The sequence below is a fragment of the Neophocaena asiaeorientalis genome, unplaced genomic scaffold, assembly GCF_003031525.2.
Source record: "Neophocaena asiaeorientalis asiaeorientalis breed wild unplaced genomic scaffold, Neophocaena_asiaeorientalis_V1.1 scaffold134, whole genome shotgun sequence".
Classification (NCBI taxonomy): domain Eukaryota; kingdom Metazoa; phylum Chordata; class Mammalia; order Artiodactyla; family Phocoenidae; genus Neophocaena; species Neophocaena asiaeorientalis.
Genome location: NW_020185339.1, coordinates 17,395,984 through 17,421,709, shown reverse-complemented (window position 1 = coordinate 17,421,709; position 25,726 = coordinate 17,395,984). Strand labels below are relative to the sequence as shown.

The 25,726-nt window shown below is 41.2% G+C and overlaps 1 protein-coding gene across 1 annotated transcript in view; it reads right to left on the bottom strand.

Annotated features, from left to right (window-relative positions):
* The window catches only part of GNS (glucosamine (N-acetyl)-6-sulfatase), a 52,033-nt gene extending 26,573 nt beyond the window's left edge, over window positions 1-25,460 (bottom strand). Inside the window, exons 1-9 of the mRNA XM_024737064.1 lie at window positions 25,095-25,460; window positions 14,845-14,904; window positions 11,953-12,159; window positions 9,774-9,839; window positions 9,240-9,338; window positions 7,535-7,702; window positions 5,809-5,891; window positions 3,890-4,008; window positions 2,086-2,189 (exon numbers count right to left, since the gene is read on the bottom strand). Coding sequence (XP_024592832.1) covers window positions 2,086-2,189; window positions 3,890-4,008; window positions 5,809-5,891; window positions 7,535-7,702; window positions 9,240-9,338; window positions 9,774-9,839; window positions 11,953-12,159; window positions 14,845-14,904; window positions 25,095-25,298 — 1,110 coding nt within the window. The 5' untranslated portion in view covers window positions 25,299-25,460. The remainder of the gene's footprint in view (window positions 1-2,085; window positions 2,190-3,889; window positions 4,009-5,808; window positions 5,892-7,534; window positions 7,703-9,239; window positions 9,339-9,773; window positions 9,840-11,952; window positions 12,160-14,844; window positions 14,905-25,094) is intronic.
* Window positions 25,461-25,726: the final 266 nt, after the last annotated feature.

Here is a 25,726-nt window from a genome sequence, read left to right as displayed (position 1 = left end):
CACATCCTAAGCATTCAGTAACTGTTATTATTGTTGGAATGGCTTCCTAGGACCTGGTTTCACTTAGATGGCTTAGAGAAAGTGAAGTTTCTGATTGTAACATGTAGTGCCACTGTTAACTTGAAGGAAAAAGGAACAGTCTGTTCCATGGGCAGCTGGCTGACACGTCATTCTGTTCTCATCAGCCGCCTTCCCCACACCGGTTAGACGTGGCCCTGCTCCTCAGAATGCACACAGGTGCAGATGTGCTCTCCTCAACCAGCTCCCAACACCAAGATCAAGAAAACACTTTTAAGACTGAATGGTCTTCCAAACTTGCCTACCTCCGTTGACAGAAGAGGCCTGTTTAGAGGGTAATGAATTTGTAGTGGAAGGTGACTGCCTTTAGGAATGTGGGTCTTAAAAGAAAAAATTCAAAAGGCACTTATGAAGGCCATTTTAAGTTTCTGAGAGAATTTGAACAGAATTCCATCAAGAGAATTGTGAAAGGAAATAAGTGAACGACAGACATTTAAACAGAGTAAACATTACACCCCCAAGTTAAACTCAAGCACCAGTATACCCAGAAATTCTGACCTATTTTTCCAATTTTAGCTTAAAGAATCCATTTGCTGGGCTTCCCAGGTGGCACAGTGGTTGAGAGTCCGCCTGCCGATGCAGGGGACATGGGTTTGTGCTCCGGTCCGGGAAGATCCCACATGCCGCGGAGCGGCTGGGCCCGTGAGCCATGGCCGTTGAGCCTGCGCTCCGCGACGGGAGAGGCCACAATAGTGAGATGCCCGCACACCGCAAAAAAAAAAAAAAAAAAAAAAAAAAAAAAGAATCCATTTGCTCATTTTCTTTTGTCTCACAGAGCTGGGACTGAAATTGTGGTATTAGGGAAGAGAAAACAACTGGTAGAGCCTATCAATTCTTATCTCCCAACATTGGACCAGTGTTTTGGATCAAGGTGCCCATGAACTCTAGGAACAAAGTACCTCAGTATTAGGAACTCAGTTTGAAACCAAATGGAAATGGTAACAGAAGAACGTGGTACTTTATGACAGTACTAGGAGACAGAATCAGTAAAGTAGAAAGGCATTAGTGAGGAAGAGGCCCACAGGGAGGGGGACTAAATTCTCAGACAACACCCTTTCTGTAGCCTTATACTCAGAGGGAGGTCAGACCGGCAGCAGACATCACCTGGGAGCACCTGGGAGCAGGCTGGAACGCAGAGTCAGAATCTGCATTTCAACAAGGCCCCCGGGGGATGTACACACACAACAAAGCCTGAAGAGCTTTGCTCTCCCGGGCTGTGCGCCCCAAACTGGGCTGCCTCTCAGAATCATTGTGAACTTAAGAAAAAAAGCAGAGGCAGGGATTCTATTCCAGTTCAAGTGAGTCAATCTCAACCTTTCTAGATGTTGAGCCTTTCCGTTTCAGAAGGTAGTTTTGATGAGCACCCTGGTGGAGAGTCACGGCTCGAGGACCAAGTAAAAATCTAGTCCCGAAACACAAGCAAAAGCTCTTCATGCTAATATGATACATATACATCTAATAGTGGGTGGCCAGCGGTTTACTGGTATTGTGCTAACTGAACTATGTCAGACAGAGAAAGACAAATACTGTATGATATCACTTATATGTGGAATCTAAAAAATACAACAAACTACTGAATATAACAAAATATAGAGAACAGATACAGAGAACTAGTGGTTACCAGTGGGGAGATGGGATGGGAGAGGAACAATATAGGAGGAGGGGATTAAGAGCATTAGGTATAAAATAAGCTACAAGGTTATGTTGTACAACACCGGGAATACAGCCAATATTTAAAAATAACTAAATGGAGTATGACCTTTAAAAACTGTGAATCACTATATCGTACCCCTGTAGCTTATAGAATATTGTACATCAACTATACTTCAATTAAAAAAAAAGAAAGAAAAAAGAATCACTGTTCGCAAGGCTTATAAGTACACTTGCAAAAAATCTTAAGCCAATCAGCCTTCATCCTCAAAGGAGGAGAGATTGAATCAGCCTCCTCTTAGGAGGAAAAGCTTTCTTTCCTCAGGCAAATGCTACATCACCTTGTCAGCAACCTACCTTGCTTGTCTGATTTGGTTTGATCCCAGGCCCTCGAACCAACAGTGGAACTTTGATATCAAACTCATACAGCTGTCTTTTGTCTATTGGCAAAGAAAACTGTCCTGAAAAAAAAATTGCATAGGGTAAAGATGGAACCGAGATAGAAATGTCACTCATGCATGCATTCATTCAATAAACAGTAAAAATCAAAAACAGCCTTGTTCTACTAATTATGGGGTTTTAATGGAAAGCTTAAATTTGCCTGGGTCTCTTATTACTACAAGGCAGGAAACAATGAGCTCATCTTTAAAAAAAAAAATGCCTAGAGGGACACCCTGGTCTAAAATAGGCAAATTCAGCAAAAAGAATGACTAGAAAGTATTTGAAGCAAAGATACGCTATTTATGTATGATACTCGACCTGATCACAATGGAATGAAGTTACTCTAAAAGCTGCTAAATAAAGGGAGAAAACCATTTATCCAGCCTTTCCTGAATAAACTCTATTTCAAGATAACCAAACAGCTGGTGAGGGGAATTTCCTGAGGAATTCCAGCCAGTAAATTCAGAAGGACAGAGTTATGAAGTCAAACTTCGCAATTTCTGAGGGAACAGATTTAAGCAACAATCATCAATGGACGTTTTAGCCACAAAAGGTTCATAGGATGGGCTCAGGTTGATACCACAGGAGCCATCAAACAGTAACAGCATCCCTACAGTGAGGCAACCAGACACCCCAGCGGCATGATGTGAATGAAGCAGTAAGAAGTACATGACAGCATCAACTAGAGAGCATTCTTGTTGAACTTCTATCAAGACTCTAGATCTAACTACCAATCTATAGAAAATGTTGAGTATAGATAAACGAGTTAAGGCATCACATGAGCAGTTAGCTACATCTGGAATGTGAGATATTCTAAAGGACAGAAGACGAGTTTTCCCAATAAATCGGTGGCAAAGGACAGCCTTAAGACACATAAAAACTAAAGGGAGCGTGTGGACTTTGCGTAGGTTCTGATAGCTAATCAACTAGTCAGGTGCACAATCAAGTGTTGACATATGGAATCACAACATCTGGAGTTTCTTCAAAAACTTCTAGCTAAAACAGAAACATGAAGAAGGTATGAGGAATTCAAAAGACTGGTCTCGTGCCGCTGGAAACCAAAGCTGGGCAATGGGAGCTATTTTACTAGTCTCTACCGTGCGCGCTTAGAAATATTCGTAACACCGCAGGAAACGCCTCATCAATCTGCTCCCGTGCAAGCAACCCTCAGGTTAATTCCCTCCAGTTTAGGAAATTTAAGAGTGGAGAGAGGAAAAAATACTGATTTTTAACTAGAGAAGGTCCAAGAAGAAAGGATGGAAGTCAAGGACACGGGGGTGACTCATACTGCAGTTGTGAAAAGAAACACAAAGCAAAACTCACACACACCGAAACACCTCATTTCACAGGAAAGTTCTTCCCCAGGACAACCCTCTCGTGGTCTTCCTGTGTCAAATGTCATACCCCTATTCCCTGAGATCCACCGTCCTTAAAATCTAGCTCAATTTCTCACCTACTTCATGAAGCCTGCCTCTAACTCATCAAGCTCACTCTCTGCTCAGACTCCTAGAACACCATGTAATTCGGCCTGTGAAATAGCAAATAATGAAACCTGGTCTCTCACCAGGGGAAATGAGTTGTCCCTCTAACCAGAGGGGCCCTGAGGGCAAGACCCTCCCTCTGGCCCGTCCACTGCCGCAAAAGGACAGGAGCTCCCTGCCAGGGCTACGGATTGAGCGAGAAAGGAAAGGCACCTCGCCAAGGTCATGGTGCCCCTTACCTGTGTGATAGCCATTGTCTGAGGTGTAAAAGATGTAGGTGTCATTGAGCTCCCTGCTGAACTCCAATCGCTTGACCAGCTTCTCTACAAGGTCATCGACTGACAGCAGAGTCTGCCACCTGGATGTGAACAGAGGGCAGCAATGGGACTTCAGAGACAATGCTGAGGTACTGCCATCTTGCCAAAAAAGCGAAGTCCAAAAAACACCCCAAAACCAAATCGAAACAAAAAAACTCCCAACCTCCTTCCCAAAAAAAACCCCTCAGAGCCACTCTCCCCAAAAGCTCAAATCCCCTATTTCCCTTCCTTCCATTCATTGCAAAGCACAGATTAGAAAACTCCAGAACACAATTAGTTGATTCCAAATTTAACCGATTCTACAGAAATAAATGAGGCTTTTTATAACCAGTTAGCTTTATTATTTATTGTGGCTGGTGATGAGAATAAAAGACTATTGGAAGGGAAAGTTGTCAACTCAGCACTAAGAGATGAATTCAGATAGACCTGGCTACAACAATGTTTAATGGTCAAACTAGGGGTCAGCAAACGATAGCCATGGGCCAAAGCTTGACCACTGTCTGTGTTTTTGTTTTTAACTGCGGTACAAAACACACAGCATAAAATTTACTGTTTTAACAATTTTTAAGGGTACAGGTCAGTAGCGTTAAGTATATTCACATAGTGGAACAGATCTCCAGAACGTTTTCACCTTGCAAATCTGAAACTCTACGCCCATGAAACAACTCGCTGTTTGCTTTATGTATAAAGTTTTACTGTAGCACAGCCAATGCTCATTCATTCTTGTCTTGTCCAGGACTGCTTTGCGCTCCAACAGCAGAGCTGAGCAACAGTGACACAGACTATACGGCTGACAAGCCTGTAATATTTACTATCTGGCCCTTCACAGAAAGTTTGCCAACCCCTGGTCTAAAACTAAATGCACCTTAAGAGAAAGTAAGAATTTCCTGAAAACTAAAAACTGCAAAGGCAAATATTCTGCTCTAGCCTAAGCCTTTGGGTCTCTGGCAAATATTGGGGCTAATCTCTCACAAAGCGACCTTTTATTATTATTATTTTTTTTTTTACATCTTTATTGGAGTATAATTGCTTTACAATGGTGTGCTAGTTTCTGCTTTATAACAAAGTGAATCAGTTATACACATACCTATGTTCCCATATCTCTTCCCTTTTGCATCTCCCTCCCTCCCACCCTCCCTATCCCACCCCTCTAGGTGGTCACAAAGCACTGAGCTGATCTCCCTGTGCTATGCGGCTGCTTCCCACTAGCTATTTTACGTTTAGTAGTGTATATATGTCCATGCCACTCTCTCGCTTTGTCACAGCTTACCCTTCCCCCTCCCCATATCCTCAAGTCCATGCTCTAGTAGGTCTGTGTCTTTATTCCTGTCTTACCCCTAGGTTCTTCATGACATTTTTTTTTCTCTTAAATTCCATATATATGTTTTAGCATACGGTATTTGTCTTTCTCTTTCTGACTTCACTCTGTATGACAGACTCTAGGTCTATCCACCTCATTACAAATAGCTCAATTTCGTTTCTTTTTATGGCTGAGTAATATTCCATTGTATATATGTGCCACATCTTCTTTATCCATTCATCCGATGATGGACACTTAGGTTGTTTCCAACCTTTTCTTTAGATATAGAAAATTGTTAAAAAAACCAAATGGCTCCAATTTGCAATGTTTTAACAAGTCATAAAAACAGACTGTTTAGTTAGACCTGAGGTCCAAAGACCACCTTGTAGCTAAATGTAAAGACCTCCCAACAGAGTCTCTCCCAACATCTTGCTACCCTCTGATTTTTTCTCAGAAATAACCATGTGGTGCAGTTGCCTGTTCATGGGCTGCTTCTGAGGGTCCTCAAAGACCACCTAGACTGGAAAGGAGCAGCTCTTACCTTTTCCTAAATGCATTATCTAAAAACCGTATTGAAGAATTAGTCATTGGGGTCTTGGCTTGCCTAATTAACCAGTGCTTGTTCTAAAATTTAAAAGAAAAACAGAAGTTAACACCAAGTCACCACAGTTAAACTACTAGAAGAGATCATGAAAAAGATCATTTACTAGAGCAAAAAAAGGAACTAACTGGAGCCTGTTTAAGCAACTTCAGATTTTCCCTCCACCACCCACCCCCACTTCCCTCCCCTGTGTTGGTAAAAAAAACTTTCTGCAAATTATCACTCATTCTTTAGCTTCTTCTCATCACCTCCTTAATGGCAGAAGGCCTGGGCTCCTTTGTTAGCAGCTTTAATAAGAGATTTCGTGAAAGATACTGGAAACTACTAACCAGAAGATTAAATTTATAACTTGGGTCTACCACCCAAACTATAAAAGGATAAATATCCACTTTACCTTCCTCTAAGTTTTGTCTAATAAGTCATCATTCCATGGCCCTCTATCTTTCCTACCTAAGCGATCATCCTTGGACCTTGGGAAAAATTTCATCATAGCAATTTCCTAAAACTTCAAGTCCAAATCTAGAGGATGCTTCTCATATAAATAAAAGAGTCACAGTTAAAAAAAAAAAAAAAAACACAAAGCATTGCCAAATACCATTTATTCTCTCCTCCCCATGCATAAAACCCCAAGCTGCCATCTCGCAAACTGTGATCCTCAAAGCCTTCTTTAGTTAGCATGCTTGACGAATGCTACAGAGCATCTCTTCCTGCTGCAAATTCATGTCAGAACACGAATAACTCTGAGAAATCCTGTAGCAGAGTGACTTATTTAACCTGAAGTTTCTAACCTTACTTAGTCATGGGAACTTCTATGAACTTCTTTTGGAACACAGAGAGAATGGCACCCAGGTTTCAAACTCGGTTCACTCATCTTTAATGTCATCCATGGCAAGCACATGCCTACAATGTGCCAGGCAACATGCTAGACGCTTCTGTGTATTTTAATCCATACAAGAGTTGCAGGAGAGGTCAGGATCCCCGACTTTAGAGAGAAAAATGCAAGTTAAGCATCTTGCTCATGGTCAGGTCACTTAGCTAGAAAGCGGTAATATGGACTCTAACTCCAAGACTCATTCTTTCTACCACCTCGCAAGCAACTAAGATTTCTGGGTAACAGGCATGAGGCAGTAGAAGCTTTCTGCCTTTGAACTAGCAAACTGCCCATCTCCTGTGCCATAGGAAGGGTAAGTGGTATATGAAGTGAACAGTATTTAGGTCATGGCCTGCTCTGGCTCATTTCTCCATTCAACTTCCCTTCCCAATCACGTTGCACTGTGTCACCCCTCTTCTTCCTACGCCTCGGGCCTGCTAAGGGCCACCCAAAGGAGACTGCTGCAGGCCCAGCTCAGCCCCAAGGGACGTGTCTCAGCCACTGCCGGGCAGGAGGAGTGCCAGCACAGAGGTTATCAAAAGAGCCTGTAGTCAGGAAAGATGGCATTTGTTTACCATTGTCCGCCGGCTCTCCAGCTGCCCACTGGGTGTGTGGCACGAACCTTATCTGACTTCTGAAGCAAGCGTGTACTACCTAGTATGTTAGCGACAGGTGCAATCACCTTTAAAAGGTTTAGAAGGAAGAGCAACGATACGATTCGAAGGCTCCCTGGCAAGTATGTGACACAACTAATCACATCGAGCATGGCCTAATCCAAGGGTTAGGGGAAGCTACCGTTCCGTGGATGTTGAAGTTCTTGTTTCTTGGTGCAAAGACGTTCTGGAAGGTGTTCTGGTACTGAGGTGCAGCTGTCCAAGGCGAATGAGGTGCCGGAGTGGAGATCATCATGAAGAATGGCTCAGAGTTGGACTTGTAGTCCAGGAAGTCCAAGGAGACATTGGCCTGACATATACAAAGATTTGTCATTGCTTACCCTACTTCACAGTTGAGGACCTGATAGATACCTGTTCTCTGGTGAACAGGGGTACAGGGCCCTATTAGCTTTTCCACCAACCTTAGCATACAATCTATGTCACAGTCACTTGCAAGCGTGTTGCTGGAACAGATCGTTTGGCTTTCAGGCAAACACAATAAAAAATTGAAAAGCACACCATCGAAGAAAGCAATTAGGATTTTGATGATTTTACATGACCTTAAAATTGTTATGCCTCCCATAAGGAAAAAAAATAGTAATTTGGCCATTTTAGTATTAACTTATATTAATGTAGCTTAGAGTATATACATTTATGCAGCTTAGAGTATATACATTTGATGCTTTAAAGAACATAAAAAGAGAGCCAACCTAATTCACAACAGTGGGAAAAGTGAATTCAGTTACTGTAATTTTACAAAAATATGTAGAGAGTAGATATCCTAAGTTGTGCCAGCTGAAGTAGCTAAACTAAGTGAGCAATATTAAGTCTAAATACACCACACCAGGGTTTTAATTTATATGGACTTAAAATTTTCATTTGCTTCTCTGGAGATACTTTACGAAAATGAAAGCTTCCCACACACATGCTGTGTTTTAAATTTCCTAGTTGATTTACATCTTCATTTATTCCCAACACTAAACTCAAAAGATACTATCAATTTCTTATCACCATCCCATCCCCCTACTTTACTCCAGCCCTGTCAAGAAACCCTGTGGTTTCTCCAACCTGCCACGCACACTCCTGGTTCAACACCCTCACGCTTTCTGTTCCCTTTGCCTGTGGCACTCTTTCCCCTGACCTGTATAGCTCACTCTCATCTCCTTTAGGATTTTGCCTAAATGTTATCTATGTAACTCCCATACCCTGCCTTATTTCTCTAACTAATCGCCACCTAACAAGACAACACACATATGGGTAAATAAAATCCTCCACTAAAAGGTTACCGTCCACAGAATCAAGGACTCTGTTTCATTTACTGCTGAACACCTGCTATAATGGGTGCTGAAGTACTTGGTGAATGAATGCCCTATGGGGGGGGGGGGGCTGTCATTAGATACATCTTAGACAGGAAAGGACAGCCCCAAATTCCCGTCCCAATTTCAGTATTTTTTATGTATAATATACAATGCCTGAAGAACTCCCCTATCCCTATCCCGCCACCCTCATGACGAAGCTGCCATCTTGTAGCTTGTGAGTAAAACTGGGATCAAGAGTAGGAACCCCTACAAAGTAAAACCTCTTCGAAGTAATCTCTATAGTCTTAGAGATTAGCCTTTGGAAAAGGGATTTTCTGCTGGAATTTCAAGAACATTAGATCTGAGCCTGGCTTAATTACAAAGAAAAACACCCTCAGGAGTTTTTAATCAGTTGGAAATATTATTTGGCGGTTAGACCAAGTTATTATTCATGTTACCCAACATTAACAAATACAAGTAAAGATTTTCTAGGCAGAGAGTTTAATTAAACATGAGCTAAAGTGCAAGGACAGAGCTTCAGTAACTCACCAAAACATCTGTCAGGTAGTCCACACTGTAGTTTTCACCATGCTTCCGTGCCTTCCCATTGATAGAGAGGGTATAATTATAGTATTTAGAATTCTTTTCCTATTAAAGAGAGGAAAGTAAGATTTTTTATGAGGTCAGCACACAAAATGAAAGTTGGAAACCATGCTGGGATAAACTATACTCTGTTTAAATAGTGGTAAGACAAAAAAAAAAGGTAATTGCTCAAGTCAATATTGAATTGGACTTTATGACTAGGGTTTTATTAACTACTAGCACAGTTTCAATAATATGTCCTAGTTTAAAAAGCCAGAAATGGATCCAGTAGAACAGCAAAATATGTTGTTAAACCTTGTGGAATGCAAGAAAAGTATCCCACAAACAGAGTGACTCACAAATCAACAGACTTTCTTTTAAGGAGACAAAATGGTCAATCATAAAAGCAAACCAAATAATGTCAACATCAGAGCTACAGCAGAAAGTAAACAGCATCTGCAGGGGTGTGCGGAATTGCCACTGACTTCATTAATCACTCACCAAGGCATACCAGTAACTCCAGCCCAGAGGAACGTGTGCTAGTCCACCTGCATCTGGGGCTCCATACTGCAAAGCAAAACAAGCAGCGCATTAGAAGTCCTTCGGACGTGACCAGACCAGAAGGAAACAGGAAACTTTCAGAATCTTTTTAGATCAGTGCCTGAAACATGGTAGGTGCTCAATCTCCTCAAACACATAACAGTCAAAAAGTAAAGAACACTATCGTCCTAGGAACTTCTGAAGCAGGAGTTGGCAAACTATGGCTGGCAGGCCAAATCTAGCCTGCCTACTGTTCTGTGGGGCCAACAAGCTAAGAATTTTCTTCCAAACATTAAAAAATATAAACACCAATCAAAATCAACTATACTTGAATAAAAAAAAAAAACAATCAGGGCTTCCCTGGTGGCACAGTGGTTGAGAGTCCCCCTGCCGATGTAGGGGACACGGGTTTGTGCCCTGGTCCAGGAAGATCCCACATGCCGCGGAGCGGCTGGGCCCGTGAGCCATGGCCACTGAGCCTGCGCGTCCGGAGCCTGTGCTCCGCAACGGGAGAGGCCACAGCAGTGAGAGGCCCGCGTACCGCAAAAAAAAAAAAAAAAAAAATCAAAAGAGGAATATTTTTGTGACAAGTTGCATAAGATTGAAATTTCAGTCACGGTGAAGTTTTACTGGAACACAGGCACACTCATTGGTTTACGTAAGTCTGTGGCTGCTTTCCTTCTACAACAGCAGAACTGTAGAGTCACTATAGAGACGTACGGCCTGCAAAGCCTGAAATATTTACTTCTGGCCCTTTACAGGGAAAGGCCACATAGCTTAGGCCACATGGCTCATTTGCTGAGCTACTGATGGCCTAGACTGAATGGTCCAGCCAACCTTGTGGCTAACAGCCCAAATCATCAGACTACAAGCTACCAGCCTATCACTTCAGCTGTCCTGCTGGTGAAGTGTACTTTTGGACTCAATTTATCTGATGAGATGAATTAAGTGAAGAGACCACAGAATCATCCCATTTTATCTCGACAAGGCTTAATACTGCCCATTTAAGGCAGTGCCTCTAAGAACTAAATCTTTGTTATTATTATTATTTTTTTGGCTGCGTCTACGACACGTGGGATCTTAGTTCCCCGACCAGGGATCGAACCTGTGCCCCCTGCATTGGAAGCACAGAATTTTAACCACTGGACCGCCAGGGAAGTCCCCTAAGTCTTTGTATTTTGAAGAATTTCTAATTTTGTATACGTTAGATGATCTTCAACATGCAAAGGAGTGTGAGGTCTCTTTATGACCTAGAGCTTTAACCCATCACAGTGCTCAGGATTCTTTTCAAATGACTCATTTTTCATCAAATCCACAAGGCTGGAAATCCCCCAAGTGTTGCGGGGAGGGGGAGAATTAACAAAATTCAGATCAGATATTAAGATCTCTAGCAACCACAGATGAAGTACATAAGAAAACGTGCATCTTCTCTTTGTCCGGAATCCCCAGTTTTATTTTAAGAGATAACCCCAAACACTCTCAAACTCATTATTTCTTTTAAGCCTGAACTTCGACTAAATGCTAAGGCCGATGTGGTGGACTTGAGGCCCTGAAATCTGGCCTTGGCAGGTCACAGTGAGGCCTCCCTCCATCCAGGCCCTCAAGGCCAGCACACTAACCACTCGGCCACGTGCTTCAATGGTCTGAATGTCTCAGGCTCTGCGTGCTTTTCCTTCATCACTGATCTCTCCACAATCTGCTCCCAGTTTTCAGAAAGTGGGTTAACCATTAAGCTGCTATAATTCAGGAAAAGATGCCCAGAGGAAAAAATTCTTCACTCCACTCCTGATAAAGGGGGAAATGGAAACAAAGATACCGTGACAGCCAAAGGACAAGCAGAATTCTTGAGGAAAAGGGCGGAATATGCATCAGACCACAGCAGTCCTAAGACAATTTTTAAACAAATGCTTCAGAGACTATTTAAAGAAAGAATAACCACAGTGCCCAAATCACGTAAATACGTTCATGTAAGTTCTGGTTTAACAGGCAGATTAAGAGAAAACAACATATAGCAAAAACCGTTTAACATGACTCGAACGGATGCTAATTAAAAAACAATTAACATGAGTCATACTAATTCACGTTCAAGAAGCTGTTTTTTAAAAAGAAAGAACGGGAATAATGAGATCATTCAACATACCTCATTTAAGTATTTCCCTGCAAAAAACGTTTGATAACCACACACTGATCTGAGAATTGCTGGGAAAGTATCTGGTTCTTGGATCTTCTGCCAAGACTTACTACTGCAGTTTCCCTCCAAAGTGTTGTTAACGACGTGATGGTTATGTGGGTACTTCCCTGTCAGGATACTGGCTCGGCTCGGACAGCAAAGAGCGCTTGGCACATACTACAAACGGAAGAGAAGCAAAAAAGGCAAAGGTACACAAGACAGACGGATTTCTCATCATTTCTAAACAGAAAGCAAGCTGCTCAATGCTCTGAAGTCAAATTTCTAGTTTCCCATGGAATAGAGGTTTTCTTTATACATGACACATTTCAGAGCTGCTTTAAGTCCCCTAGTGGAGACAGTAAAGCAGATAGAACCCAGAAAACAGATTTCTTTTTCAGCTGGTTTCTTTCTACAGGATAACCTAAAGTTGTTCTAATTTCATCTGCCAAAGAAATATTTACCTGCAAGGAATACAGCATGGTGGGAGCTAGGTCTTGAACAAAGATAAAGAATACTACTTGAATCCAATGTGGCAGAGAAGTAGAGGTTCATTTTCAGGCTGATCTGTGGCTTTATACATTTCTTGCATCACTTTATACACTGGACACAAATTTTTTTTCCTACTCTAATTATGCTATTAGCTCCTGTGATCAACAGAATTATCCTATTCAACCCAATGTTTGTCTAGGTCTTAATACTCATCACCGATCCACTTTACAGAAGGGTAATAGTAGCTTATACTCGCACCAGCAGGGAGGGAATGCTCATTTGAGCACGCCCTTGCCAGAATTACATATTATCCCTTTGAAATACTTAGCATTTCTTTGGCCTTTCAAACTGGATTTGGCATTTTTAAATACCGGTGAGGATGAACTCTCCTCATGCATACTGACCAACTGTGTCCATGTGAATGGTTTGTTCATAGGCACATTTTCCCCTCTTGTGACATAAAATTTGAGTTAAGGAAGGATTCAATCATGTTACAAATACTTCCCATTTTTTACTTTTGCTTTTTGAGTTTGTTACATGTTTGACTTTTATAATTTTCACATTGGCAACTCTTTTAATTCTCTCCCTTTTATATTTCCTGACCTATTTTTTGGCCAATGCCACACTGCTCACTGGATCTTACATTTAGTATCCAATAGGGAAATCTCTTCCTTTAAACATTTTACCTTGATTATTCTAACCTACTTATTATTCCAGATAACTTTTGAATCACTTAATTCAGCCTAAAAAAAATCTTGCTGGGATTCTGATTAGAATAAGCATTTTATAATCTTGCGTCTTTCCACTCAAAATGATGTGCATATCTATGTATGAAGTATTGGGTTGGCCAAAAAGTGCGTTCGGGTTTTTCCGTAACATCATCTGTAATGAACTTTTTGGCCAACCCAATACTTTATCACTCACAAAATTTTGTAACTACATTTATAGGTCTTAACCATTACTGGCCACCACCAGCTATTCCTAGAGTCTATATTTTCCTGCTGTATAAGTGGGATCTTCTCTCCCCCATGTTTTTCTAACTAGTCATATGGAAGAAAGTTACTTCTATTTTTTCATTTCTACCTTACTAAATTCTATTAATTTAAAAAGTTTTCCAACAACTCTATGTTTTCTAGGCAGAAAATCCAGACAAGTGGAAATAACAATTTTTGTCTTTTCCCAGTACTTTTATTCCACAAGTACTGAATTCCACAAGTACTCTGAATTCCACAAGACTTATGCCAATGACTGGACAGTTCAGAAGAACATTAAGTGAGAGATATTGGGCCCTTGTCTCTTCCCTAACAGCAGTGCTCTGAGACTTTAACCTTAACCGTAAGTTGTGCTATTTGTTTGAAATATTTGTCATAGTACAGATGTAACAGTTTAATAAGTTACAAGGAAAGGATGCCAACATTTCAGAGGACTTTCAAGCATCCACTGAGATGAGTATCTGATTTTCCTCCTTTTAACCACTGATGTGCTGGTGAACAGTATAATAACCACCATTACGTAGTGGTGCTTACTCTAAGCTAGGCACTGACAGAAATGCTTGCTTTACATGTAACAATCCATTTAACCTCCGAGACAGGTTTCAGTATCCCTATACACAAATGGGGAAACCAAAGGCCAAAAAGGTTAATAAGTTCCCCAAGGTCGCACAGCTAGGAGAGAGGCAGAGACAACATTCAAAACAGGGTGATCTGGTTCCAGAGTCTGCTCTTAACCACAACACTAGCTGCTGTTCAGTGGATTTCCCGATATTAAGCTGGGCTACCACTGACTCGGTTATGAGCATGGTTCCTGAATTTGATTTGTCAGTATTTTACTTTGGATCTTTGTATTTATGTTTACACGTGTACATATACACATATACTTGTATTTACATATATGTACACACACATGTACACACAGCTGTTGTTGGGTTTCTTTCATTTTGCTGCTATTATCTTCGTTAGGTTTGGCTATCAGGGTTAATTGGGTTTTGCAGAGTAGCCTGCAAGCTTTTACCATGGAACTAAATTTACACAGTACAAATGTTAACCGTTTCCTACAATCCATTTTCAAACCTCAAACAGTGAAGTTTTTTTTTTTTTTTTTTTTTTAACAGTGAAGTTTTAAATAAACTTCTCTAGTTCTGAGTTGTAGATGAGGATGGCTTACAAAATACCTGTAATTAACCTTCAATTTTTAAGAAGTAATATTTCAACTAAACAAATCTATATTACATTAAATAGACTCCTTCCCTCAGATCAGGCATTTAATTAGGAAAAAACCACAGAAATTACAGTAGATGACCCAAAAGAAAGTGTTTCTTCTTAGAACATAAACACAATTAAAGTGTAACAAAATTAAATCAGCTTCAAAACTTACAGCACTGGAGAAAGTCATCCCCATCCCTCCAATGAGAGCCTTGGTTTTCTTTAGTGGTGTCTGTAAAGTAAACAGTTATCTGTTGAACAATTTCTTCCAATAAACTAAAACACACAGAACAAAATTCGTGTTTTTTTGTATCTTACTCTCAACCTTTTATTCCCAAATGATCAGCTCTATCTGACACTAAGGAACAGCCAAGTGTCCCATGTGATTCTGGAGATGAATCAAACAAGTTTGGTTACAGTCAGTTATGTCCTGTGCAAAAGTTCAGGGAGTTGTAACGCTTGCAGGAAGGGAAAGTTCACAGCTGATGGCATTATTCTAGCAACGTTGATTTCAATGTAATGAAATTTTGGTGCCCTTCTTATTTGTCACCAGCTGCCTTACAAACAGGTGGGGCAGATCTACCTCTATTAATTCATCTTTAGAAGCAGGATATGGAAAATGATATGAAAGGAGCCTTCCATCCTTTAAAACAGAAATAAAACAACACTTAGGTTCTGAAAGCCAGACAAAGCCCCGACACTAACTCAAATATCAGGCGCTCGGTGGTGAAGCCCAGATGCACGCTTTTTGACTATAAGCTCATGGCCCTCTGCACTAGACCAACCACCACCTCAGGCAAAGACTTGAACTAAGTGGCAAACACATATACAGAAAACCTTGTCAAGCAAAAGACTAGTCAGAAAATTATTTCGTTTATATCCTTGCTTTTCATCTTTTGCTCAAAACTTAACATCCTGACAAGTAGAGAGAACAACTAGTTTCAAATCCTACAGCAAGGAGAAAAGGTATGAAGATGGTCACTTAGATATAAATAATAACAATAAAAAATACTAACGATCTTTATCGAGATTCCAGACAGCAAGAAAGGATGATGTGAAGAAACTTATTTCAGTTGTATTATGAGTCAGTTCATAACGATTCTGAAGTTCCTGTGAAAGCTGAGACCGTACTGAACACAGTTTTAAGTGTATTTGGTTGTGTAATAACTTCTTAAAGACTAATAACCCAAATACATAACCATGTTAATAAGAGGGTCATTTTCAATACTGTAAAAAAAAGTTATCCCCATTGTTTTATACAGATGATAGAAAACCTAAGTAATCCATTAGCTAGAGAATTCTAACTTATTCAGGAATTTTGAAAACTCATGTGACAAAATTCAACATCCATTTATGATAAAAACTCTCAAAGTGGATATAGAGGGAATGTGCCTCAACATAATAAAGGCCAATACGACAAGTCCACAGCTAACATCCTACTCAACAGTGAAAAAATGAAAGTTTTTCCTCTAGAATCAGGAATAAGACAAGGATGCCCACTCTTGCCATTTTTATTCGACGTAGCATTGGAAATGCTAGCCACAGCAATTAGACAAGAAAGAGAAAAGGAATCCAAATTGCAAAGGAAGAAGTAAAACTATCACTGTCTGCAGATGATGTACTACTATACATAGAAAATCCTAAAGACACCACCAAAAAACTAGAGCTCATCAATGAATCTGGTAGTGTTGCTTGATACAAAGTTGATATACAGTTAATGTTAATAAAATTAATATAGTGTTGCGCTTCTATACAGTAACCGTGAACTATCAGAAAGAGAAATTAAGGAAACAATCCCATTTACAATCACATCAAAAAGAATAAAATACCTAGAAATAAACCTACCTAACAAAGTAAAAGACCTGTACTCAGAAAATTATAAGGGACCGATGAAAGAAATTGGAGATTACACAAATAGATGGCAAGATATACCATGTTCATGGATTGGAAGAATTAATATTGTTAAACTGACCATACTACCGAAGGCAATCTGCACATTCAATGCAATCCCTATCAAAATATCAATGGCATTTTTCACAGTACTAGAACAAATAATTTTAAAATTTGTATGGAAACACAAAGCACCCTGAATAGCTAGAATAACCTTGAGAAAGAAGAACAAAGCTGGAGGTATCATGCTCCCTGACTCCAGACTATACTAAAAGCTACAGTAATCAAAGCAATATGGTGGGACTTCCCTGGTGGTGCAGTTGTTAAGAATCCACCTGCCAATGCATGGGACACAGGTTCGATCCCTGGTCCGGGAAGGTCCCACATGCTGTGGAGCAACTAAGCCCATGTGCCACAACTACGGAGCCTTTACTCTAGAGCCTGAGAGCCACAACTACTGAGCCTGTGTGTCTCAAGCCTGTGCTCCACAACAAGAGAAGCCACTGCAAGATGCAACTAGAGAAAGCCAGTGCACAGCAACAAAGACCCAATGCAGCCAAAAAAAAAAAAAAAAAAAAGCAGTGTGGTACTGGCACAAAAACAAACACGTAGATCAATGGAACAGAATAGAGAGCCCAGAAATAAACCCACACACTTATGGTCAATTAATTTACAACAAAGGAGGCAAGAATATACAATGGAAAAAAAGTCTCTTCACTAAGTGGTGCTGCCAAAACTGGACAGCTTCATGTAAAAGAATGAAATTAGAAAATTTTCTCACACCATATACAAAAATAAACTCAAAATGGCTTAAAGACTTAAATATAAAACATGACAACATAAAACTCCTAGAAGAAAACACAGGCAAAACATTCTCTGACATAAATTGTAGCAATATTTGCTTAGCTCAGTCTCCCAAGGCAAAAGAAATAAAAGCAAAAATAAACAAATGGGACCTAATCAAACTTATAAGCTTTGTACAGCAAAGGAAACCATAAACAAAACAAAAAGACAACAGGCCGGGAGAAAATATTTGCAAACGCTGCAACCAACAAGGGGTTAATTTCCAAAATATACAAACAGCTTATGTATGTCAATATCAAAAAACAAAAACAAAAACAAAACAAAACCCAAAGAACCCAATCAAAAAATGGGCAGAAGACCTAAATAGACATTTTTCCAAAGAAGACATACAGATGGCCAGCAGGCACATGAAAACATGCTCAACATCATTAATGATTAGAGAAATATAAATCGAAACTACAATGTGGTATTACTGTATTACCTCACACCAGTCAGAATGGCCATCGTCAAAAAGCCTACAAATAATAAATGCTGGAAAGAGGGTGGAGAAAAGGGAACCTTCCTACACTGTTGGTGAGAATGTAAATTGGTGTAGCCACTACAGAAAACAGTATGGAGGTTCCTTAAAAAACTATAAGTATAGTTATGATATGGTCCAGAATCTCACTCCTCAGCCTGTATCTGGAAAAGACAAAAACTCTAATTTGGAAAGATACACGCACCCCAATGTACACAGCGGCACTATTTACAATAGCCAAGACATGGAAGCAACCTAAATGTCCATCAACAGATGAACAGATAAAGAAGATGTGGTATACATATATATACAGTGGAATATTACTCAGCTATAAAAAAGAATGGAATTTTGTCATTTGCAGCAACATGGATGGACCTAAAGATTATCATACTAAGTAAGTCAGACAGAGAAAGACATATAATATTATATGGTATCACTTTTATGTGGAATCTAAAAAAATAATACAAATGAACTCATTTACAAAACAGAAACAGACTCACAGACATAGAAAACAAACTTATGGTTAGCAAAGTGGGGGTGTGTGAGGAGATAAATTAGGAGTATGGGAGTATATATAAAACAGATTAAAAAACAAGAATTTACTGTAGAGCACAAGGAACTATACTCAATTATCTTGTAATAACCTATAATGGAAAAGAATCTGAAAAAGAATATATATGTATTTATGACTAAATCACTTTGCTGTACACCTGAAACACAACATTGTAAATCAACTCTAGCTCAATTAAAGAATAAATAAAAAGCTTCTGCAGAGCCAAGAAAACCATTAACAAAATGAAAAGGCAACTTATACTGAATGGGAGAAAATATGTGCAAGTCTTATATTTGATAAAGGGTTAATATGCAAAATATACAAAAAACTCATACAATAGCAAAAAAACAGCCAATTAAAAAATGGGGAGAGGGGACGTCACTGGTGGTCCAGTGGTAAAGAATCTGCCTTATAATGCAGGGGACGCTGGTTTGATCCCTGGTCAGGGAGCTAAGATCCCACATGCCACGGGGCAACTAAGCCTGCGTACCACAACTACTGAGCTCACGTGCCTCAACTAGAGAGCCTGCATGCCACAAACAACAGAGCCCACGCACTCTAGAGCACGCACACCACAACTACAAAGCCCATGCGCCCTGGAGCCTGTGCACCACAAATACAGAAGAGAAAACCCAAACGCTACAACTAGAGAAGCCCGTGCACTGCAACGAAAGGTCCCTCATGCCTCAATGAAGGTCCCGTGTGCTGCAACTAAGACTGGACGCAGCCATAAATAAGTAAGTAAGTAAGTAAGTAAGTCTTAAAACAAAACAAAACAAAATGGACAGAGGATCTGAAAAGACCTTTTTCCAAAAAAGACATACAAATGGCCAACAGGTAAATGAAAAAATGTTTAACATCACTAATTGTTAGGGAAATGCAGATCAAAACCACAATGAGATAGCACCTCACACCTGTTAGAAAGGCTATCATCAAAAAGACAAGAGATAAAAAGTGTTGGTAAGGATGTAGACAATAGGGAACCCTCGTGCAACTGTTGGTGGGAATGTAAACTGGTTCAGCCAGTATGAAAAATCATGTGGAGGTTACTCAAAAATTTAACAATAGAACTACCATGTGGTCCAGCAAATCCACTTCTGAGTATTTATCTGAAGAAAATGAGAACAGTAACTCGAAGATATATATATACCCCCATGTTCACTGCAGCATTATTTACAATAGCCAAGACAATGGAAACAACCTAAATGTCCATCAATGGATGAATGGAAAGGAAGATGTGGTATATATACACAATGGAATATTACTCAGTCATAAAAAAGAATGAAATATTGCCATTTTGATAACATGGGTAGACTCTGAGGGCATTATGCTAAGTGAATTAAGTCAGAGAAAGACAAATACTGTATAACCTCACTTGTATGTGGAATCTAAAAAAACAAGAAAACCCAAGTTCAGATACAGAGATCGGACTAGTGGTTTTCAGAGACAGGAAGTGAGGGGTGAGGGTGGGTGCAGTGAAATGGGTGAAGGGTGTCCAAAGGTAAAAACTTATAAAATAAAGAAGTCATGGGGATGTCATGCACAGCATGGCAACTACAGCTAATAATATTGTATCGCACATTTGAGAGCGGCTAAGAGAGTAGATCTTAAAAGTTCTCATCACAAGAAAAAAAATTCTGTAACTATACATTATGATGAATGTTCACTATATTGATTGCTGTGATCATTTTGCAATATATACAAATATCACCATGTTGTACACCTGAAACTAACATAATGTTTTATGTCAATTTCACCTCAATGAAAGAAATAAATTTAAAGGTCTTTGATGATTTTCAGTAGATCCACAATAGGTTGCCAGGGGATGCTAGAGATACATAAGGTCTTTGCTAACCTTCAGAAGGAATGTCACCAGCCATGATTTCCCACAAAACATCACTGGGTGCTATCCTCAAGCAAAAAACACTGGGCTGAATGAAACACTGGTTTGATGAAGAATCTGAGTTACAGTGAGTACACAGGCAGGGGAAACAGGAATGCGAAGTATAAATAGGAAAAGGACTATGTGAGCTGATTACAGGGAACAATGGTCAAATTGTCTGGTATTTATGCAAAGCTACCGAAGAATATCTGATTTATAGTAAGACTAAATTTTGTGATTATAACACATTTACTAAACACTTAATGTGTGCCAGGCATTGATCAAGGCAATGGTGGACAAAAGATAGAAGGTCCCTGCCCTCATGATCCTTGTACTCAAACAAAAGGTAAACAAACAATTATTTCAGGCAGTGAAGAGTACTATAAACCAGGACCCTGTGCCTGCAGGTGATGAGAGCAAAGGGGAAAACTACTTTCAACAGGTGGTCAGGAAAGGCCTCCTTCAGGATGTAACTTCAGTACTGAGTCACACGATGAGTCAGCCAGGCAAAGCCCCAGAAGAAGATGCTTTCGGGTTGAGTGAACAAGTAACATGCTGCCAGAGAAGGAAAGCAACACATGTGAGGGCAGAACAAAGGCCAGCGTTTTAGAAGCAGCGCAGTAAGTAAAGGGAAGAATGGGGTAATAAGACCAGGTCACAGAGGTGGGCGGGAGTCAGATGATGATGCAGGGCTGCATAGGAATTCAGATTTTAGTTTAAGTAACAAATGTATGTTAATAACCATAACCTTTACACTGCTAATGGTAGTACAAGTGATAACCATACTCTGTGCTTAAATCAGACAAGTCCCAAACAGGAAACCACACTGTACCAAAAAACGTGTGTGTGCGTCCATGCTAACCTGAATGATGAAGTGGATCCTTAAGATCTAAGCAAAGATAGTGGCTGGTCACGTTAAGGCCAAACTACATTCTTTAAGACACAGACAATCTTACACTTGCATATGACTAATGTGCTACCTTACTCATTTGAAGCAAAAAAAACCCCTAAGGAGTCATCTGCTTTCCTGGGCCCCATATACAGCTGCTCTGAAATAAAGTTTTGACAATTCGGATAATTCTATGGCTAACTTTTAACAATGAATGATCACTTTGCCTTAAGCAAAGACATGATGTATTCATTCTTCCCCTACATCTCCTTCCCTCACTTCCTTGAGGTTTTGACCAAGTGTCAGTTTTTCTAGAGAATGATTTTAAAAATACTAACCTGTGCTTCAGTGAAGAACAGTGTGTCCATCACCCCATAACAACATTCAAGTAAAATCAAGAAATGGATGAACGGTTCCCTGGGCAAAAACTAGAAATGGGGGCTTCCCTGGTGGCGCAGTGGTTGAGAGTCCGCCTGCTGATGCAGGGGACACGGGTTCGTGCCCCGGTCTGGGAAGATCCCACATGCCACGGAGCGGCTGGGCCCGTGAGCCGTGGCCGCTGAGCCTGCGCGTCCGGAGCCTGTGCTCCGCAACAGGAGAGGCCACAACAGTGAGAGGCCCGCGTACAGCAAAAAAAAAAAAAAAACCCCTAAAAATGGAGTCCCACAGATGAAAGCTACAACAAATACAATGAACTGTTAAAGATGATGCTACCACATAAAAGACTACTTCAAAGATGATCGCAAGATTCCACATCAGACCACAATCATACAAGTGCTATAATCCTTTGAGGGAGTTAGTCTGGGGATTGATACTTGTTTATTTGCCAACTATGGCAGCAATTCATGATCTTGTTTTGGGTCAGAGACCTCACTCTCTCCATAAAAATGAAAATAATACTCACGAACTATTATGTGTAAATTAAGGAGTTCCGCCACTGTGGAGAACAGTATGGAGGTTCCTTAGAAAACTACAAATAGAACTACCATATGACCCAGCAATCCCACTACTGGGCATATACCCTGAGAAAACCATAATTCAAAAAGAGTCATGTACCAAAATGTTCATTGCAGCTCTATTTACAATAGCCCGGAGATGGAAACAACCTAAGTGCCCATCATCGGATGAATGGATAAAGAAGATGTGGCACATATATACAATGGAATATTACTCAGTCATAAAAAGAAACGAAATTGAGCTATTTGTAATGAGGTGGATAGACCTAGAGTCTGTCATACAGAGTGAAGTAAGTCAGAAAGAGAAAGACAAATACCGTATGCTAACACATGTATATGGAATATAAGAAAAAAACAATGTCATGAAGAACCTAGGGGTAAGACAGGAATAAAGACACAGACCTACTAGAGAATGGATTTGAGGATATGGGGAGCAGGAAGGGTAAGCTGTGACAAAGCGAGAGAGAGGCATGGACATATATACACTACCAAACATAAGGTAGATAGCTAGTGGGAAGCAGCTGCATAGCACAGGGAGATCAGCTCGGTGCTTTGTGACCGCCTGGAGGGGTGGGATAGGGAGGGTGGGAGGGAGGGAGACGCAAGAGGGAAGAGAGATGGGAACATATGTATATGTATAACTGATTCACTTTGTTATGAAGCAGAAACTAACACACCATTGCAAAGCAATTATACTCCAATAAAGATGTAAAAAAAAAAAAAATTAAGGAGTTCCATGTCCCCTGAAGAAATCTCTGATCTATGGTGTGACTATGCTGATGTGGGTATGTGGAATGACATCTGGTAAATCAGTATTAGCATAGTATTCTAGAATAGGAGAAAAAGCATATAATCTCAGGGCTCTTACACTGTAAGACACCAGGCTTTGCCCCTTATTATAGCTATATGAACCTTGTCCAAGTTACTTAACCCCTTCTAAGTTTTAGTTTCTCATTTTTTAAGATAAGGACAATACCTACAGCAGGGGATTCCTGTGATAATTGAAGCACTGTATAAGACACTTCACACCCTGACTAGCTCCAAGTAGGTTCTCAAATGCTGTTATTTCTTAGTTCTTCCCCTTCAAGTCCTGTTTCACAATTAGTGGTGTTTAGAGTATTCTGTAAAAGGTTACAGGAGATGACAGAATTCTCCAGAGAACAGGGAGGATTAAATTTGACTTTTCCCCTCCACTTAATTTTGGCTCTTCTCTCCAGCACAAACATTCGTATAAAAGAATCTACTACTGGTTTAAAGGAGCAAATAGGATTAACAGGCTAAAGGGAAGAAACCTCAAATATACACAGACCACACTGGTGGTCTACGAGAACTGAAGAAACTGAATTCTGAACACCTTATATTTTATTTAAGTGATGGATTTTGTTTTCAACAGAGTGTGGCCATGGCTCACGGGCCCAGCCGCTCCGCGGCATGTGGGATCTTCCCGGACTAGGGCACGAACCCGAGTCCCCTGCATGGGCAGGCGGACTCCCAACCACTGCACCACCAGGGAAGCCCTGGGTCTTTTAATTAAGTCACTAAATCATTATTAAGTTTTGATAGAGATGGCTTGCTTTTTCTGGACAAAACACTTCAAAAGCACACACAAAAATCTGTTAAAAGGAGTTTTGTGTGGAGGATAAGTGTAGCAGTTGGAATGGTGGAAAAAACAAAGTAAAATCCAGGAGGGCCATTAAGTCAACACTCTTGTCAGTGGGGCTGGGTAGAAACTAAAAGGCAATGAGGTACATGTGGCAGGAACCAGCAGGCAGTCAAAACGCAAGCATCTTAAATATCATTTAGAAAAGACTCTCACACCATTGAACACAGCCCTGAGGAAGAAATACATTTTAATGCACAACTAAGACATATCTATATATGGATATGCTTACCTTGACCTCATGTATCACACAGACATTTTCTATTCTACTCTATTCCACAGGGAAGTAACTCACTAAACTGATTTCACAACTCACTTATGGGTTGAAATCAGCAGTTTGAAAGACACTCAGCTAGGGTGTTCCCACACAGTAAAAGTTAGGAACCTCGTGCCAAAAGTGCTTTCATAGCATTTAGCTGAAAGCAAAAAGGGAACTGAAAGGAAGAAAGCAATAAAGTACTTGTTTTTAAAAAGGTAGGAGTAATGCCCCATATCCAGGATGAGAGCCCTAGTCAGGATTTTGTCTGGACTGCCACAACTACTCATGAGTCTGGGGCAAGCCACTTTCTAGGCCTCCGAGAGTAGAGGGTTGGGTAGATGTTCTTGAAGGTCACAAATTCGAGAATTCTAAGATCCAGAAGCAAAATTCACTCTGGGAAAGAATTAAGTCTCATAACACCACCCACCACCCATCTGATATAAAACGGAACGCTGACAGTATCTAATGCATCAGCCAGGTGTCCAATTAGGCTAATTGAATTTTCTTGATTCTTGTGAGGCAAAGCACACCCTGAAGAGTTCTACAACCTACCTACCAGAATAGTTCGTATCAGCACTTATTTTATAAATATCAGGCACAGACACTGCACACAGGGTCAAATGCAGAAATGGCCTAGGCTCCTCAAAGAGGGGCTGGATTTGTCCTCTAACCTGAAAGACAAACAATCAAGGCTGGCGTGCTCCTAGCCAGCACCTGCTCCTCATTGGTTCATCCCACCCCTAACAGGCGTCCACATGTTTGTCTTGAGACATGAAGCAAACTCCTCAGCAGTAAGGTCCAGACTAGAAGCTCTGTGTGGACCCAGGAGAGACTCGGGAGAAAGAGGAAATAGAGTCCCGCAGCTCCATAAGCCTGCGCAAAGGGCCTGGCGCGGCAAAAGCAAACCTACCCAGGGTCGAGGCAGCTAGTTAGAAATGCGGAACGAGGGCCAGAAACCAGGGAGTCAGCCCGGGAGATGGAGGGGCGGGGCAGAAACAGAAAGAAGAGTTACCATGCCGCCGAGCACTTCGTCCTGGTCGTCGGCGAGAAGCAGCACCACATTGGGCCTCCGAGAGCCCGCCGCCGCCCCGGAGACCCCCAGGCAGCCTCCCAGCAGCAGCAGCAGCAGCAGCAGCAGCGGCGCTGAGCTGCAGTAGGGCAGGTGGCGAGGGCTGCCCCGCTGGGGCACACCCAGGGCCAGAGGCAGGAGCCGCATGGCGGACAGGGCTCCGGGGGGGACCCCGGGCGGAGGGGAAAGACGTGCAGAAGGCTAGAGAGCGAGAAAGCCACGAGCAGCTGGGAAAAAAAGACTGCACTGTGAAGGCCGGCGTCCGTGGTCGGGCGTTTTCTACCGGGCGCGATCACGTGAACCGGGGGCAGGAGGCGGAGCACGCCATGCGGTCACGTGACGGGTGGAGGGGCGGGCTCCGGACCGAAAGGAAGAGGGGAGACAGCAGCAGGGAGGGAAACCCGGAAGTGGGCGGAAAGGGGGGAAAAGCCATAGGGGAGCAGGACCCGAGCTTGCTCCGGACTCAGGCAGGCGTTGGGTTTTGGTAGGACCCCTTTGTTCAGGAATTAAAATGGGCGGGGGGACGATCAGATAAGAGGGGAAAGGAATCAGCCAACAGGAAGCAGTTAAGAGAA